General features: G+C 41.2%; 1 protein-coding gene across 2 annotated transcripts in view; it reads right to left on the reverse strand.

The window, feature by feature from the left end:
* PTPN11 (protein tyrosine phosphatase non-receptor type 11) overlaps positions 1-19,749 on the reverse strand; it is an 86,623-nt gene that overhangs the window by 37,225 nt on the left and 29,649 nt on the right. For both annotated transcript variants that reach the window (XM_023647128.2, XM_070275464.1), the window contains exons 3-6: positions 18,897-19,091; positions 16,492-16,684; positions 13,242-13,358; positions 12,454-12,567 (exon numbers count right to left, since the gene is read on the reverse strand). In XM_023647128.2, the coding sequence (XP_023502896.1) occupies positions 12,454-12,567; positions 13,242-13,358; positions 16,492-16,684; positions 18,897-19,091 (619 nt within the window). The remainder of the gene's footprint in view (positions 1-12,453; positions 12,568-13,241; positions 13,359-16,491; positions 16,685-18,896; positions 19,092-19,749) is intronic.

Raw genomic sequence — 19,749 nt, forward strand, 5'->3', positions numbered from 1 at the left:
AAGCCAACTCACCTCCTTCCTCCAAAAGATGGAGTATAAGTAGACAAATGAATTTACAAGGCCTGGTCCCTCGAGGAGAGCAGGCTCTAACACATGAAACAGCAGCAAATGTACAAGATAAATCTATAATTAAGTGTGTAATTAATTACTTGGTGTGGAATTTAGGGAGTGAGATCTATGAAAACTAACTGAAGCAGGTTTCTGGGAGGAGCTGACGCTTGAAGCAGGTGAAGGGTTTACAAGGTCCGAGTAAGAAAGGAAGGCATCCCGGCAAGTTAGGGAACGTAAGCAAAGGTGGCTCAGAGGCCAGAGTTAGTGGGAGGGTGAAGGAGTCTGGCCGCCAAGTCTGGAAGCTGCGTGCTGGAAAGTGGTGGGAATGAGGTTAGATGGGGAGAGTTAGAAAAACGATGGAGGTCCTTAAGAACTGGACAGAAGAATCTTCAAGAGCTGGATGAAAAGATGCACAGCATGGTAGGCTTGGAGTCAGAAGTCCCCAGAAGTTCAAATCACAGCCAACTATTTGCCAGTCATATCCCTGGGGACAACTTTCTCACTTCTTCTGGGCTTTAGTTTCCATGTCTCCAAAATGAAAATGTTATGTCTCTAGTAGGAAATAGGGAGCCACTGAAGGTTTCTGAGCAGAGGAGTGACAGGAGAAATGTTGAGAGCAAATTAGCAAGAAGGGTGAACGGATGGTCAGAGGCAGAGAGTTAAATGAGCAGCTCATGTCTTCTGGGGTGACGAGAGACTGCACCCCCAGCACTGGTGACACTCCAGTCTCTGCCGCTGCCCAGAGAGTGGTCACGGGCAGGTGCTTTGATCTCTCAGAACATCCAGGGGTAACTACCTACCTCTCAAGATCTGGGGACACAACAAGATGACTTTCCTCACCCAACATGCAGCACCGAGTCGACAATAAATGTTAGTTTCCTTCCTTCCTCTAAGACCAGAAAGACATTAGGAAAGAAAAATCAACAGGGCTTGGTGAATGACAAGGTATGGGACAAAGAGGAGAACGATGAGGGAAGGGCTGCTCTGAGGACTCCAGCCTACAGGGCCAAAGAATAAACAGGACGACCACCAGAGACAGAGAAGTGCAGCGGATATCCGGTCTGAAGAGGAAAGTAAGAGGTCCTGTGGTGGTTGCTCCAGTGTAAAGAGATACGACAGCCGAGGAGAAACGTGGAAGGACAATTCAAAAGGCAAAACCAGAGCTCAGGGCAACACACACTTAGGGGTAATCCGACTAGGATGAGAACAGATGTGCTCCCCAAGGAAGAGGAAATTTAAAGCAAGAGGAGCGGAGGGCCCAGACCACATCTTGGAGAACCACCAGAGCTGGGTGGTCAGGAGAAGAAAAGGCAACGAACAGCAAGAGAGGCCCAAGGAAGGGGAGAAGCAATAACCCAGGCGCATGCGGCCGCAGGTCAGAGAAACCAAGGAAACGGTGGGGTGAGGAGCTGGGCAGCTGTCTCAAGAGCAGCACAGGGAAGAAAGAGACTGGAGAAAAGACTATTTGTGTTACAATAAGAAAGCCACTGGTGCCTCCTGAAAGCGTTATTTCAGAGTATGGGGGGAGGTCACATGCCAAGGTTAAAGAAGGAAGGAGCTAAGTAGACATGCAGGCCGCAGCACAGGCCCGCTCAATAAAGCAGACAGAACAAGGGCAGACGCAGAAAGCAGCAAGGTCGTTTAAAGGCAGAGGAGAAAGGTGAAGCAGAGATGTTAAAACACTTCAGTTCTTAAATTCTCTGTAAAGATGTCAAGCAGCTCCAGCAAATGAAAACAACTCTGAAGGAGGGGAGGGGAAAAGAATGAGAAAGACAGACAGCGATGCTGAAAGAGAAATAGTGCAAAGGAGACAAAGGCATTTCTAAGAATGGAGCCTGTGGAACAAAAGCTGTGAGCACTGCAATGCTCTGCCCACGGGAAGGCAGCAGCCCTTCCAGTAAGCTCCTGGGAGCCCGGCCTAGATGCAAAGTCCTGCTTACAGCTCACGCCCGCCATCCTCGAACATTTTTTAGCACAAGGCTGGAGCCCTGGTTGGGGGCTGTTGTCAACGTGGCAGGACTTAGTCACCAAGGGGAAGATTTCCAACAGAGATCACCAGCAAAAATTATTATTCAAGACACAGCTTTGGGGCGCAGTTAAAGTCTTGTTTCCGTAAAACCTAACCATCTCAAAGTAGAATTTATAGCTCCCCTGAGCAGGATATAATCACTCCAAAGAAATCAAACTGGACTGTGGGTTTGAAGACAGGCACTAGCTTCTCCTGGAGACACAGTGGTTGGCAGAGCTGCTGGCGGAATTCAGGAGAGCTGTGTAGCTGTCAGTGAGGTGACTGCAATGCCCATGCAAGCTGAAAACAGCTTCAGACCACAACAGAGAGGAGAGGCTTGCGTAATGGAAGGAGGCTGGGTTTAAAAAGAAAATCAAATTATTAAGGAAAGCAAGCTTTCAGGCACTGGAAAAAATAACCCCAGTTAATAAGGTGGCATGTGGGGTTGGTGTGTGTGTGTAATGTGTGTGTGTGTTGTGGTTTGTTTGTTTTTTAATCAGAAACAGAAAGTTCAAAACTAAAATCCTTCTGAAATTCATCACTGCAAGCCTGAATTAGATCCTCTTGGGCAAGTGTGTACAGGGATCTCAAAGACTAAAATACACATTCACCAAGCCTCAAACAGGGGCTCCAAATGAAAAGTGTATGAGAATAAAGAGGAATAGCTCAAAGCAAACATTCCTCCATAATTTTTAAGCATCAGAAAGCTGTTCTCTGTTGAATATATGCAAAGGGTCTGAATTCAATGCAACCCTCTCTTGTTACTGAAAACAGCTCAGATTCAACACTTAACACAAATGCCTATTTTGTGCCTAGTGTGTGCCAGGCTCTCTGCCAGATACTGGGGATACAGTGAACAAAACGGACACCTGTCCTTGCGGGGTTCATGGACCAGTGTGAGTTATTTTCTCAGGTGATGCACACACAGCAGACGTATTTAAAACAGCAGGATCAAAATGTCTCTCTCTATCTGTTCACATCAGTTTCATTTGAGCAAAACCTCTCTTTATTCCAACAGACCTAGTAAGGTTATTTGCTTCTATGGATTCAGAGTATAAGAGACAAACATTAAACCAATAACCACACAAATTATTCATGAATTCCAAGGACCTAAAAGGAAAGGATTCACTGCTATGTGCACACACAACAGGAAGAACCAGTCTCGGCATGGGGACGGGAGGGAAGGAAGGTTGCCCTGAGAAAGCAACCCTGAGGCTGGGAACTGAAGAGTGAGGAGAGGTGAGTAAAGGGAAGCGAGGAAGGAAGAGCATTCTAGTACGTTCCCACCCGTGGCATCACAGAATTAGCTGAAGAAGCAGATTCCCATTAGATGTCTAACAGGCAGTCCAAACTTTAAAATGTTCAACATGAAAGCTGATCACCTGCCCCAAACCCATTCCTGCCAGTCTTCCCCATCTAAACAAACAGTAACGCCATCCTACCGATTGCTCAAGCCAAAAACTTTCACCTTCTCCTTCCCTCAGCTCTATGTTATCACACAATCTGTCAACTCTACCTTCAAAGACTGACAATTCTACCCACAAAATATTTTGAAAACCCAACCACCTCCACTGCTGCGGCCCTGGTCCAAGACGTGAGCATTTCTTTGCTCAGATTACTGCAACTTGCCTCCTTGCTGGCGTCCCTTCTTCTGTCTTCCCCCTTACAGACTGTCCTCCAGGCAGAGGTCAGAGCAATCATGTCACTCCTGTGCTTAAAACTCTCTACAGATTTTCCATCTTCCTCCAAGTAAGAGCCAACGGCCGTACACTGACCCACAACGCCCTGCCTGATCTGACTCCTCCACCATCGCTCCACCTCCATTTCCCTCTGGCCCACTCTCCACCAGTACTGTTGGCTGACCATGAAACGCACCAAGTGTGTTCCCACTTCAGGGCCTTTGCACTTGCTCTTCCCTTTGCCTGGAATGTTCCTCCTGAGATTATCTGCATGGCTTGCTCCCTTATTTCCTTCAGGTTTCCATTCAAAAGCCACCTTGTCCAAGAGACCTATGTAAAATGGTAATGCCCCCATCAGCACACGCTTTTTACCTTAACCTACTTTATTTTCTCCACAGCACGTGTCCGCATCTCACGTAGTGAATATTCACCTGTTTCTCTGCATACTGTCTGTCTCTCCCAATTGACTATAGGCTCCATGAGGATAAAGACTTTGATTTGTTTCTGCTACATCCCCAGAACCTAGAACAGAGCCCAGCGTAGAGTCTGTGCTTAATAAGTATCTGCTGAATGAATGAATCACTGCTGCCACCAGCATCTACTGCTCATGGCAGATATTTTGGGGGTATACCAACTCCCTACAATCCTCATCTGTGAGAACTATTTATCCGCAATCAGAGTAGTTCGTGCAGACATATTTGTTCTATGTGATCGTGTCCTTGGGCCAGAGATAGATGGCATCTGAGCCAATGGGAATCTCTGAGATTTCGGTACAAAGACTGAAAGTTGCTGGTTTCACTATCCAAGAGAGGCTAGAAGTAAGGCTTGTAAGTCAAGAAGTAGAGAAATCTGCTGAAGGAAAAGAAGGATAAAGCAGGTGTGTGGGGAGCCAGGGATACAGGATACAGAGAGGGCAGCAAGATGGAGGAGGAGGATGAAGGAAAAGAGTGGGGGCCGAAGGACTGTCAGAAACAAGATTTTCATCCTCCACTCGGGTCCTGCCGTCAGAGGCAGTGCCCAGGCTCAGCCCACAGTGCCCCTGGCAGCTCAGGCCTAGAGGACTCAAAGGGAGGAACAGGCATGGAGAGAAGGCGAATCCCTGTCAACGCAGCCATGCAACATGCATCTCGCTGCAATGCACAGGGCTGGCTCAGGTTTCAGGTAACCTGTGCATCGATCGCAGGCACCAAATAACAGGATCATAACCGGCCTTTCATTTGTTTAGCGTCGGTCTCATTCAAGAAGAACTTTACATTGTTTCAACAAATCTAGAAATATTATTCTCCTCTTTATATTCAAGAACAGAAAAATGCAGGAGACACAAGATGCTTACACAGATCAGTAATGGGCAATCTCTAGCAAAGATCAAAGACTTGGGTTTGCAATGTCTTCATCATACAATATATCCTAGAAGAAAATCATCAACCTGAATTTATTTCAGGAGCAAAAAACCAAAGAGCTTCACAAGAGACTTCGTATTTTAAGATGTGTCAAAAGCAAAAGTAATTTATAAGTGTCTTCTGGGGAAACATGCCTGCAAAGACACGTAGAGTTTTACAGACAACCAGAAGTTGGGCACACAGACCAACAAAACATAGTTGTCAGAGTTACATTACCAATGGCACTGCAATTTAGAGCTCCAGTTCATTTTAAAGACCATCAGAGCACACTGTAAGAGGAAACTGATCCCAAATTTATCACCTTCCAGGAAGCAACTAAGGTACAGTCAAGACGATAATAATGCCCTGCTGCTGCGGATCAAACTTCAGTTTCAGAGGATTTAGATTATAATGAGTATCTGCATCCATGTACCTAATTTATTCCTTTAATGGTCTGTTCTGTTCTCAGCCCTATTCCCCCGGCCCCAACCTTAAAGGGCAAGTTTTTAAAATGACTGGATTTGAGAAGCAGGCACATAAGAGACCTAGAAAGCAGGCAGCAGCCATTCAGCTCTAGCTTCAGTTTAAATGGAAGGTCAATGCCCTGACTTAGGGCATGACAATTTCTCAGCCTGACCTCTACAAAGAACTCGTAGGGCGCAGATGTGATCTTGTTTTCTCCATTTCCCCTGAAAGCCAACTCAAATTTTCCCCCCTTTAAGTTGTTAATAATGCATAAAAGATGACCTGAATTTGAGACGGCTCAGAGTAAAACCACCAGGCCAGCGTTTAGACTCGACCCTCTTTTTCCACGGCCAGAAAGTCGGGCTAGGAGCACCTTCTAAGCTCACTTCTTGACCTCACCGATGGGATACTGAAAACATCCCTCCCGCAACAGGCTCTTTGGAAGGTCTGACTGTGTTTCCCTCAGCACTGCCCTAAGTGAACCGAGTTAAAGAGGCCACCACAGCACCAGAGTCCCACTTCACTGCTATCATTTTTTTTAAAGTTCACAGTCACTTTAAAGGAAAAGTGGTCTATACAAATGATTCCCTCAGCTACCATTTTAAAAGGAAGTGTGACATTAAAATGGGGCCAGATTACAAAATAGCTCACTATCTATCTTTACCAAAATGGTTTGACATCTTTCAATTTTAATTAAAAGCAGTATTTTGCAAACTTTAAATACACTAACCAGAATCATGTGCAATATATAATAAAAATTAAAGATGAATACCAACCATCATTTTTTTAACATGGAACATGAGAAAAATGTTAATATTAACAACAGTAAAAATAGAAAAAGATGCGTGCACAAGGCCATTCATTGTATCCTCTGTAATAGATTTGGAAACTACCCAAATGCCCATCAATAGGTTGAATAAACTATGGTACTTCCACACAATGGAGTACTATGCAGTAAAAAGCAATGAAGACTGGCTCTAGATACTGCTATGGAATGATCTCCAGGATAATGAAAAAAGCGAAGCTGGAAAAAAGTGTGTAAAGTTATGCTACTATTTATCCATGAAAGAATGGAATATGAAAATACAGACATATATTTGCTTACACTTTTTAAAATGTAACGATAAACTACAACTTTTTAAAAAATGGCTACAAATATAGGGAGGAAAAGAACAGAAATAGAAAGTAGACTTCTTTGAATATACTTTTTAGATTTGACTTTGGACTCAAAGGCAATAGTTTACGTAATTATAAATAAAATTTTATAGAAATTTCTAAAATCCAAACATAAAATGAAACAAATAACCTAATTGTATACCCACTTAGTGTATAACCACAGAGAGAAGAACTATTACAAATGAGTACAGTAGCAGAATTATTATTAATCTGAGACTGTTTTGTGTGCAATGTGGGATAAGGCAAACAAGTAATCACATTATGGCTTCAAGAAGTGGGATTTCTGGCACAGGAGAAAGGAGATACAGGGATAAGATGGATGATGCTAGTAAAAACCCTGAAGTCCTGAATTTTAATTGGAAGTATCATTTGAACTCATAATTTATTTTATTTCAAAACAATTTTTTCTAGCTGCAACTAGTGAGAAGGCAATAAGCAACCTAGCAGCAATGAGCACTTCTGGCTCCCAGACTAGAGTCTCTAAGTACCACTTCCCACAAAAGGAAGGAAGAGAAGGAAGGAAGAAAGGAAGGAAAACGAGACAGAGAGAGGGAAGCTAATTCACTCCTGGGGTAAATGACTGATTCCAGTTCTGACATGGGAAATGTATTATCCTGTAACAACTTATCACACCAGAAAGTAGGAAATTGGCAAAAACTACTAGAGTTGTATAAGACGGATTAGAAGTCAACTTGCAGAGGCTCCCAACGACCAAAGCTAAAATATCTGAGGAATAAAAATGATAACAAATGCCATAGATAGAAGCACATCAAATGTGCTAAAAATCCATGAGTATATATTGATACAAAAAAAAAAAAAAAAAACTGGGGAAAATGCTATTTTGAAATCTGCTTAGTAAAAAGGAAAGAATCAAGCATTTATCCTGCCTTGGTGATAAAAAGCTTATTTTCATAGAAATATTCCATCTAATAAAGGAAGAAGGAATGATAAATTAGAATATCACGATCTTAATACCTCTTATGAATTAATGGATTAAGACAATAATTATCAGTGGCACCTAAGAAAATAAAAAGAGAAACAACAACACATAAGTACCTCCTGACACACACAGCAAACTCCAGATCATAAGTAACTTTCAAGACAAAGCAGCTGCTTTCTCCAATACCAAAAACAAAAACAGAGAGGGTGCTGCGGTCTCAATGTTTGCATCCCTTCAAAATTCCTATGTTGAAATCCTAAGGCCCAATGTGATGGTATTAGAAGATGGGGCCTTTGGGAGGTGATCCGGTCATAAGGGTGGAGCACTCATAAATGGGATTAGTACCCTAGAAGAGACCTCAGAGAGCTCCCTCACCCCTTCTACCAAGCAAGGACACAAGGAGAAGTCTGGGACCCTCATCTGACCATGCTGGCACCCCAATCTCAGAATTCCAGCCTCCAGAACCATAAGAAATAAATTTCTATTGTTTATAAGCTACCCAGTCTGGTATTTCCAGCAGCTAGAATGAACTAAGACAGACGGAGAGGGAGAAGGAAAGAGAGAGGATAGAAGAGGAGGCAAAATATTAAGAGAAATTTAAGATTTCTTTTTTTTTAAAGACTGGCACCTGAGCTAACAACTGTTGCCAATCTTTTTTTTTTTTTGCTTCTCCCCAAAGGCCCCCAGGACATAGTTGTATATTTTAGTTGTGGGTCCTTCTAGTTGTGGCGTGTGGGACACCGCCTCAGCACCGTCTGACGAGAGGTGCCATATCAGCACCCAGGATCCGAACCGGCGAAACCCTGGGCCACCGAAGCAGAGCGCAGGAACTTAACCACTAAGCCACAGGGCTGGCACCAGAAATTTAAGATTTTTAAAAGAGGAATACATATGGCTACAGTGATCAAAACAGCATGGTACTGGTACAAAAACAGGTCCACAGATCAATGGAACAGAATTGAAAGCCCAGAGATAAAACCACACATCTATGGACAGCTAATCTTCGACAAAGGAGCAGAGGGCCTACAATGGAGAAAAGAAAGTCTCTTCAACAAATGGTGCTGGGAAAACTGGACAGCCACATGCAAAAGATTGAAAATTGACCAGTCTTTTTCACCACTCACCAAAATAAACTCAAAATGGATCAAAGACCTAAAGATTAGGCCTGAGACAATAAGTCTTTTGGAACAGAATATAGGCAGTACACTCTTTGACATCAGTTTCAAAAGAATCTTTTCGGACACTGTAACTCCTCAGTTGAGGGAAACAATAGAAAGAATAAACAAATGGGACTTCATCAGACTAAAGAGCTTCTTCAAGGCAAGGGAAAACAGGATTGAAACAAAAAAACAGCTCACTAATTGGGAAAAAATATTCACAAGCCACTTATCCGACAAAGGGTTAATCTCCATAATATACAAAGAACTCACACGGCTTAACAGCAAAAAAACAAACAACCCGATCAAAAAATGGGCAGAGGACATGAACAGACATTTCTCAAAAGAAGATATGAATATGGCCAATAGACACATGAAAAGATGTTCATCATCGCTAATCATCAGGGAAATGCAAATCAAAACTACACTAAGATATCACCTTACACCCGTTAGATTGGCAAAAACATCCAAAACCAAGAGTGACAAATGTTGGAGAGGTTGTGGAGAAAAAGGAACCCTCATACACTGTTGGTGGGAATGCAAACTGGTACAACCACTATGGAAAACAGTATGGAGATTTCTCAAAAAGTTAAAAATAGAAATACCCTATGACCCAGCCATCCCATTACTGGGTATCTATCCTAAGATACCTGATATCAGAAATCTCAAGAGTCCGTTGCACCCCTATGTTCATCGCAGCATTATTTACAATAGCCAAGACGTGGAACCAGCCTACATGCCCAGAAACTGATGATTGGATAAAGAAGATGTGGTATATATACACAATGGAATACTACTCAGCCATAAAAAAAGACAAAATTGGCCCATTCACAACAACGTGGATGGACCTCGAGGGTATTATGTTAAGCGAAATAAGCCAGTCAGACAAAGACGAACTCTATATGACTCCACTCATAGGTGGAATTTAGTATATTGATATGGAGATCTGATCGGTGGTTACCAGGGAAAAGGGGGGGTGGGGGGAGGGCACAGAGGGGGAAGTGGTGTACCCACAACATGACTAACAAAAATGTACAACTGAAATCTCACAAGGTTGTAATCTATCATAACATTAATAAAAAAAAAAAAAAAAAAGAGGAATACATATGGAGCTTATCTGAATAACGATACAACAAACGATTTTTTTAAATTATAAGACAACTGCTAGGGGCTGGCCCCGTGGCCGAGCAATTAAGTTCACGCGCTCCACTTTGGCAGCCCGGGGTTTCACCGGTTCGGATCCTGGACGCAGACATGGCACCGCTCATCAAACAAGGCTGAGGCAGTGTCCCACATGCCACAACTAGAGGGACCCACAACTAAAAATACACAACTATGTACCGGGGGCTTTGGGGAGAAAAAGGAAAAATAAAATCTTTAAGAAAAACAAAAAGAAAACTGCCATAATCTGAACAATGACTGGATATTTAATGAATTTTTATCTTTTTTTTAGATGTGGTAGTAGTATTTTGGTTAATTTTTTAAGGATTCTATAAATATTTAAATATTTATGAATAAAATAATATGATGTCTGGGGCAACTGATGAAACTGATACTAGTACATGGGAGTTCTTTATACAAATCTATTTCATATACATTCAAAATTTTTTCATAATCAAATAAAAAAAGCACTTCTCAATTCAAACAAACTGCAAATATGTGTGTGTGTGGATTTGGCAATTAGGAAAATGTGAACAGTGACTGATAGGCGTTAATATTAAAGAATTATTGTTAATTTTAGGTGTGATAATGATATTTTGGTTATAATTTTTTAAAATGAAATAGTTACAAATGAAATGACATCTGGATTTGCTTCAAGATAAGCCAGGCCTGGGGGAGTGAGTGAGACGTAGTTAAAGAAGACTGGCCAGGGTCAGCCCCAGTAGCCTAGTGGTTAAGTTCAACGCACTCCGCTTTGGCAGCCCAGGTTTGGTTCCCAGGTGTGGACCCACCCACTCCTCTGTCAGTGGCCATGCTGTGGCGGTGGCTCACATTTAAAAAAAAAACAAAAAACAGAAAGATTGGCAGGAGATGTTAGCTCAGGGCAAATCTTTCTCAGCAAAAAAAAAAAAAAAAAAAAAGACTGACAGTGTATCAACAATTGTTAATGCTGGGTGATAGGCATACTGCTATGATTATATTATTATCTCAGCCTTTGTACACATCTGAAATTTTGCATAATAAAAAGCTTTCAAAACAGTTTTTCATACAAATTTTGATGTAAGCTTTCTAAAACTTCTGTACTTATCCATCTCACCTCAGGAGGCTTTCTGAAGATTAAATGAAATTAAGTGAATGTAATTAAATGAACGTTGAAATGCTGCCTCATACTATCTAGGCCAGCAGGACAGAATGAAGAGAACAGTGAGCTTGAAATTTAAAAATTCTGACTCATTATGTTTATCACCACTTTTTTGTTGATGCTTTTCATCACTGTCTTCCCCCCCTCTACTAGAAGCTCCTTAAAGAGAGAAACCCTGTCTATCTTGCTCACCGTGCTTAGGGACTAAATGCCTGGTGTGAAAGAATAAACCTGAGTTCAAGTTCCTGCTCAGCAGTGCTGAGCTAGGACTGTGACTGCTCCATCTGTACCCAATGCCACATTCATTCATTCATTCATTCACTCCACAAAAATCTGTAAATTCTAAAGTCCTATAAAAAGTATGGGATAATCACTCCCATAAACAGAGTAATAATAATAAAATGACACGGGGGGAGGAGGGAGGGCAAAAGGGGTGATTAGGCTCACATGTGAGGGGACGGACTATAATTAGTTTTCGGGTGGTGAACATGATGTAATTACACAGAATTCAAAATATATTATGATGTATATCCAAAAATAAACAAATAAATGAAAAAATAAATAAATTTTTAAAAATAATAAAAAAATTAAAAATAAAAATAAAATGACACAAACATTAGCTAAATGTAAATACTAATTCAACCAATATTTATGGAGTTTCTGCAGTGTACCAGGCACTGTGCCACATCCTAGGGATACCTACAAAGGTAAATATGGCACAATCTTTGTTTTTGAGGAAGTTTTCCCTCAAACGGATGAAAAGAGAGAGAACGAATCACCCTATGAATTGGTAAGTGACATACCAGAGTGCAGCAGGAACACAGCACATTGTCACTGGAGACATTCTCCTACCCAGTTGGTTTCAGGAAAGAAATCAGTTCACTTAACTTCCCAAAGTTATAAATTTCATGCCCTAAATTAAAACCACAATGAGATATTTCTCTTTCACTTACTCACTGCAATGGGGTTATAGATTCTTTCTAAAGACCCCAGCCAATACTGGAAATCTTCCAAAGGAATTAGATGCTTTTGTTTTTCTGGGCTTTTGCCAGCAGTCCAAACCAAGAGTCAAATGGAACTATTGGCTCACCCATTTACTGTTAACTGCCAACTCCCTGCTCCCAGAACACAACGCCCTTCTATTTCAAAGAAGCCCCTCAGCTACTTGTTCCACGTCAATCAACGGCCGGATTGAGAAAGGACGTGGATTCAAGTCTTTCAGTCCAATTCCGAGCACAAGGCCAGCTTCTCTTCCATTAAAAATAGGATTTAGTAAAAATTATTTTAGTAACTCACCTCAAATTCTTCCCAAAAGCCTTGTTTGACTTTATCTGTGGTCTCAGCCAATTTGCTCAGTTCTCGAACCCGGCTTTCTATTTCCGCAGCATTGATACGAGTTGTGTTGAGGGGCTAATCAAGTCCAGCAGTTGGTGTGAAACAAAGAAAGTATTACAGAAAAAAGTGTCAATGCAAAAAAAAAACTAAAAGACTTCTACGCTGGTATTCATAAAGGCAAGGACAGGAAGGCCACAGGACACGGCAATGCATAATAAAGTTTGCAAACACAGTTTCACTTTCTTTTCTATTCTGTCAGAAAATATATCTTTCTTCAATCTCCACACATACTTTACTCTGCTGATATGAATTCGAAGCTGTTTTTCTTTATAAATAGACCACAACATTATTTGGAGAGGTGACATAATTTGCCACCAAGTAATAATAAGAGCAAACTTCGAAATAGCAGTAACTCCAAAGTGAGTAAGAGTGATCACCTAAACGTAACCCCAGGTGGATCGACAGTGAAAACTTGCTTTAAAAACCCAATAAGGCCTTTCAGAGATACATATGGAGATAATCATGGAAATGATGTGATTTCTGGAATTGTTCCCAAACAGCACAGCAGGAGGGCAGTGAGTGGAGTAATAAATTAAACAAGATTTGATGAGCTGATCATACCTGAAGCTGGGTGATGGGTACATGGAGGTTCATGATACTCTTCTACTTCCGTATATTTGGAATATTCTATATTAGGATTTTTATTAACTCTGTAAGGAGACGGAGCTTTAGCTTTCCAATATGCTCACCTGCTTGAGTTGTAATACTGTGCCCAATGTTTCTACCATGGGATTCTTCTTGTAATGCTCCACGAGATCTGTCAAAGAGTCAAACCGTTCTCCTCCACCAACATCATATTTCAGTTCCTTTCAAAACAAAAAAAAATATGTTCATGATCTTTATGTTAAATTACTGTTTTTCCCAACTGAAGTACAATGACTAACTCTCCCTCAGTGATGGAAAGATCAAACAGCCGTAGGAGCGCAAAGGAAGGAAGCAACAAGGATGATGAAAATGGAGAGGCTGCCACAATGTGAAAGAGTTCACTGTGAGGTGTGAGCAGCTCTAAATAAGTATCCAACATTAACTGGGCCACAAAAAAGTTTCTCCTTCATAAGTTAAATAAATAGTTAAAAAAATTAAAAACAGTATTCTTGACTTGTTACTTATACACCAAGCTAAGTGACTATACATAAAGCTGCTGAATAGAAGGTAAATGACTATTTCTTTCTGAAAGACAACAAACCCCAAGGCTGGTGAGGCAGCACTGAAGCCCAACATACACGCCTTTACTTTCACCTTCTAATGAGAATTTAAAAGAGAAATCATAGACAGAGACCAGGAAATTTTCCCTGACAGGAGATCAGAATAGGCTATTTAAGGAAAACAACAGGAAAATAGTTAAACTTAGAAAATAGAAAACCTTAGAAATTATATATGAAGATATTTGGGTAATATCTTTTATTTAAAAATAAAACTGAAATAAGCCATTTCAGAATGGCAGAGTAAGGACCTCTCTGAAAATCTGCTCTTCCATAAAAGTAACAAGAAAACTGGCAAAAACTGTCATTAACTTTTTCAGACTTCTGAAAATTAACCAAGAACTTCCAACAGTCCAAGGAGCATTTATTCAAGAAAAATGATTGAATCTTGATAAGAAGAACAAACTGGCCTTTTAACTTGCCTTATTCCCACCCACCCCTCCCTAGCTTCTAGGTAGCCTTGAAAACCAACAGCCTCGTAACCACAGTAGCTGTGAAAACAAGCAAGCTAGCACAACTAGAGGGCACAGAATGGATCTGGAGCCCTCTCAAGAGACCTATCCTGAGAGAAGTATCACTATCTCGCCTGTTTAGCAGCTCCTTGGAAAAGCCCTGTTCTCAGAGCTTGTCCTTATTTGACTGACCCAGAGCTCACTTGGCCCTGTCTTCAGGGGATCTGCTAGAAACAGTCAGAAGCAACTGTTTAATATCATGGCTGCCGAAGGCAGCAACGACAGTTAGGGCAAATAAGAGACTGACCAAAAGCTTAAAAGGAAAATATAAGCAATATCCATAGGGGGCTCTGAAAACCTCCAACTATTCTTTTTTTTTTTAAGGAAGATTAGCCCTGAGCTTACTACTGCAAATCCTCCTCTTTTTGCTGAGGAAGACTGGCCCTGAGCTAACATACATGCCCATCTTCCTCTACTTTATACATGGGACACCTACCACAGCATGGCTTTTGCCAAGCAGCACCATGTCCACACCCAGGATTCGAACCAGTGAACCCCAGGCCACCGAGAAGCGGAACATGTGAACTTAACCGCTGCACCACTGTGCCAGCCCCCCAACTATTCTTGAGACTCTAGAAGACCATTTGTATGTGCAGGGCTGTGTGAAGTCCAGGAAAGATCCAAGAAGGCCCTAATCTTCACCTCTAGCTGACCCTGAGGTTCTGTGCAAGCAGGAAGTGAAGGCTAAGGCAGAGTTTTAAGCTGCCAGAGTGCTGAAGGCTTGCACCAACACACACACACACAGAGTTCCCCAGGCAAAGGCTGGGAGACCTAACGGTTCAAGGCATTTAAGGAAACCTCTATCCAATCATTAACTGACCACTAAGCTAACCAAGAAAACTTCAATAGGCATATATGACAAAGAATATAGGAAAGTCACAAAACACACAAAGCAACTATAAAAAGTAGCAACAACAACCCCAGGGAAAGGAAGGTATCTGATTTCCAGAGTCACAACATTATATTATTTAAAAGGTCTGGTTTCCAACAAAAATTATGAGACATGCAAAGAAACAGGAAAGTAAGGCCCATACATGAGAGGGGGCAGGGAGCACTCAACAGAAACTTTCCTGGAGAAAGCCCAGACACAGACTTTAAATCAGCTAGTATAAATATATTCAAAAAATTAAAGGAAACTATACTTTACAAATGAAAACATGAGCATGATATCTCATCAAACGGAGAATCTCACAAAACTTGTACACAAATGTTCATAGCAGCATTATCCACAGTAGCCAAAATGCCCATCAAATTTTTAATGGATAAACAAAATGTGGTATACCCAGATCATGGAATATTTGGTGATAAAAAGAGTTTACTGATCACTTGCTATAATATAGATAAACTTTGCAAACAGAATGCTAAGTAACAGAAGCGAGACACAAAAGGCCACATATTACATGATTCCATCTACATGAAACATCCAAAATAGGCAAACCCATAGAAACAAAAAGCAGATTAGTGGTTACTAAGAGCTGAGGAGAGGGGGAAAAACAGGGAGTGACTGGTAATGGACATAGGGTTTCTTTTTGGGGTGATGAAAATGTTCTGGAATTAGATAGTGTTGGTGGTTGCATAATTTGTGAATATACTAAAAACCACTAAATTGTCCACTGTTAGGGTGGACTGTATGGCGTGTGAATTATATTTCAATAAAGCTTTTTTTTTTTTAATTTTATTTTTTTATTTTAATTAAAAAACAGAAGCAATAAGTGAATAGACAGTTACTATTCAGGAAATTATGTCAAAACAAAGTCTGATATAGTTGACCAAGGATCAACCACCTTGGTCCAGTCCACATTAAAACAAGAAACAGTGAGACCAATCCTCCCAGCCCTAATGCAGGAACTCTGTGACATGAAGGCAAATGCAGTCACAGGCTAGACTGTGATAACCCGAAGGAGGAGCTGAGGCTGTCCCTCCAGAAACTGAGACCGAGGCTGACTCCAGCCGCAATCAAGCACAAACAGATTAGATCCTGCAGGGCAGAAGGTGGTGCACCAAGGCACGACTTGATCTGCCAGATACAGACTGGAAACAAATAATTCAATGAAGTTCTGAAATGATGAAACAATTATCATAAACAATGTACTCAACGCGCAGAAGCCCTTGACTAAATGAGCAAAGAAAATCTGACTTTGGAAGTAATGGGGTGTATCTTCTCCTGGCGGAAAAATCACCAAAGACAACATTCTGCCAGACCCGTTGTTCACCTGGGGCTTTACCTGACAGCGGATCATGACGTGGGTCACTTTAGACTTGCCGTCATTGCTCTCTCCTTTGTCATCACCAGTTCGGACAGAGAGAACAAAATCTCCAGGGTGGCTCTGGCTCTCTCGCACAAGAAAGCTGCCGTGTTTTCCTTTCTCCGTTAATAATTTCTCTGCTTCTTTCCCAGACAGGTGTCCATGAAACCACCTAAATTTTTTAAAATGAAAATGAATTGAGTTCTGCCATGGGTTCACAACATTCTTTCACCAAACTACTATATTTAGTCAGCTCTCCTGAACACAACTAAAAACAGACACGTTCCTCCAAGAGACTGATCAACCCCATGGAAGATAGAATCTGCAACCCAAAGAGGCAAGAAAAATGATAAAGATGTCAAGAATGACCATTAAACTGGGGCCAGCCTGGTGGCACAGTGGTTACATTCACACCTTCCACTTCAGCGGCCCAAGGTTCACCAGTTCAGATCCCAGGTGCAGACCTGTGCATCACTTATCAAGCCATGCTGTGGCAGGCATCCCACATATAAAGTAGAGGAAGATGGGCATGGATGTTAGCTCAGGGCCAGTCTTCCTCAGCAAAAAAGAGGAGGATTGGTGGCAGACGTTAGCTCAGGGCTAACCTTCCTCAAAAAAAACAATGACCATTAAACTTCTTAAATGAGCCCAGTCATTTGGAGACAAATGTCCTCAATCTTTCCTATTTTCTTTTACATTTTCCATCTTTTAAAAATGAAATTTGTCATTTCTCCATTGCTCAAGCCTAATAGGACCAACTATTTAAGTGCAACCTAATGAAGTTACACTAGAAAGTCATGGTAGAAACAGAGAATCATTTGAATGTTTGCCTTTGCTTTGGCATGTGAACACTGCATAGAAAAGGATCTTCATTATAAATAAATTCAAGCATTCCAAATTTTTCCATATTTCCAACCTATACTTCAATAGTCTACAGGTTTGCTGTCAACATCTTTGGACTGTATACTGGGTTATCATTTCAAACTTTAATGCACAAAACCTTGGAGTATGGATGAGGGATTTTGCTAAAACTGAATTCCCATGCCTTACAACCAGAGATACCAAGAAACTGTCTGAACAGGACCCAGCAATCTGCATTTTTAACCAGCATGCCAGAGTCCTGACAAAGGCCATCCAAGGACAGACTTTGAGACAACACTGCTCTAAGTTATCATAGAAAACATCCTAACATAGTCATATTAATAATGTGGCTTCTTCCCTCAGGATTGTGGGAAGAAAGCCAGTACTACCATGGCAGATAACACTAATGCCTCATCACTAAAAGAATATACCTTGAGTTATTTTTCATCCACCCTCAAACAAACAGAGTAAAATTTAGAAATAAACTGGACAGGGGCCAGGCCCATGGCCCTGTGCTTAAGTTTGCGCGGTCGGCATCGGTGGCGCAGGGTTTCGCCAGTTCAAATCCCAGACACAGACATGGCACCACTCATCAGGTGATGCTGAGGCAGCGTCCCACATAGCACAACCAGAAGGACCTACAATTAAAATATACAACTATGCACTGGGGGGCTTTGGGGAGAAGAAGAAGAATAGAAAGAAAAAGAAAAAAGATTGGCAACAGATGTTAGCTCAGGTGCCAATCTTCAAAAAATAAAGAAAGAAACTGCACAGAGTTGGCTGACAGCCTTTTGCTTGAAGCTACAGTGGTGGCTGGAGAAACAAATTATTAGCATATAATAGCATTGACATAAAGGTGCAAGGTGAAGAAAGCTACCTGAAGATACAAAATATACCACCCTAATTAAGAGACCCTGAGTTTACACTGAGTCAGAGAGGAGACCAGGAATGCAGAAAACCAATAAAATCAATATAAATAAATCAAGCCCCAGCTTTCATCAGCTTAGTGCCAACACGGGCGAAGGATCGCTGAAATAATGCAATTCCCCCTAAGCATGGGCATTCTCACACCTTTGTGGATAGAACACAGTAGAACTGATAAAAATCTGACCCTCTGAGTGCTCTGCTTTTCCACTTCTGAGCTTAAACTGACATCTGTTGGTGACATTGCTGAATAACTGGTCAGGAGCTACTACAGAGAACTGCTGCTGCGTTAGTGTCTCCTCTGTCATTTGTTTCCCTCTCACAACTCTCAGACTGTCAGCTGAAGTGCAATCATCCTAAAATCACTGCATGTACCCAGCATATACAGGAATAGTCTGCGACTCCCGTAGCATGAGTGTGAGCAACACTGAAGCTCTGCAAGAAAAGAGCACTCCGAGAAGAATCTGGTTCTATTATTCTTACTTTAGCAAAACTTTAAAGATTACAGCTGGAGAAACAGATACAAGCGAAACTCCCATAATGCATGCACACAGCACCTAGGGCACGGGAGACTCTGCAGTTACTGAAACATCACTGACCTTTCAGAGGTAGGATCTGCGCAGTTCAGAGGATATTTGAGCTCAATAACGTCTCCATTCTTCTCCTTTAATTGCCCATGATGTTCCATGTAATACTGGACCAACTCAGCCAAAGTGGCAAACTTCTCCCCTCCATACAAGTCATAGTAATCCCCAGTGTTCTGAATCTTGATGTGCGTGACCGCTCCATTTCTTCTAAAATAGTCCATTAGAAAGGGGGGAAACAAATAAAGAGCTGTACCAGTAAAAATGGACTTCATATTCAATATCACATTTCACCTAAACATTGAAACCAACCTGAAGAACGAGTTTACACTTGTCCTATAACAAACGCAACGAGCGAAGTAAGCACACTCAACAATTTCAATACAAAGGGCTCTGTTTATTAGTTTCTTGTCCTTGTACAACTTTTGCTTTGAAAGTGTGACCTGTCAAATTGCAAATGTTAACAATATTTCTCTCATCATTAAGTAATCAAAACACAAAGTTAAACATACATCTACCTTATACTCCAATAAATCCACTTCTAAGTATTTTGCCCAAAAGAAATGAAACTATGGCTACCAAAAAGACTCGTACAACAATATTTATTGCAGCCTTATTTGTAATAGAAAAAAATTGAAAACTCAAATATTTATCACCAACATAGACGAACAAATAGCTGCATACTCATACAATAGAAGAGCACACAGCAATAAAAAAAAGAACTGCTGATACATACAAGAACATGGATGAATCTCGAAAACATTATGTCGAGAAAGAAGCCAGACACAAAAGAATATATACTGTATACCTCGTTTATATGAAACTGTACAACAAGCAACACTAGTCTACTGGGACAGAAATGAGAACA

The sequence above is a fragment of the Equus caballus genome, chromosome 8 (assembly GCF_041296265.1).
Source record: "Equus caballus isolate H_3958 breed thoroughbred chromosome 8, TB-T2T, whole genome shotgun sequence".
Lineage (NCBI taxonomy): Eukaryota > Metazoa > Chordata > Mammalia > Perissodactyla > Equidae > Equus > Equus caballus.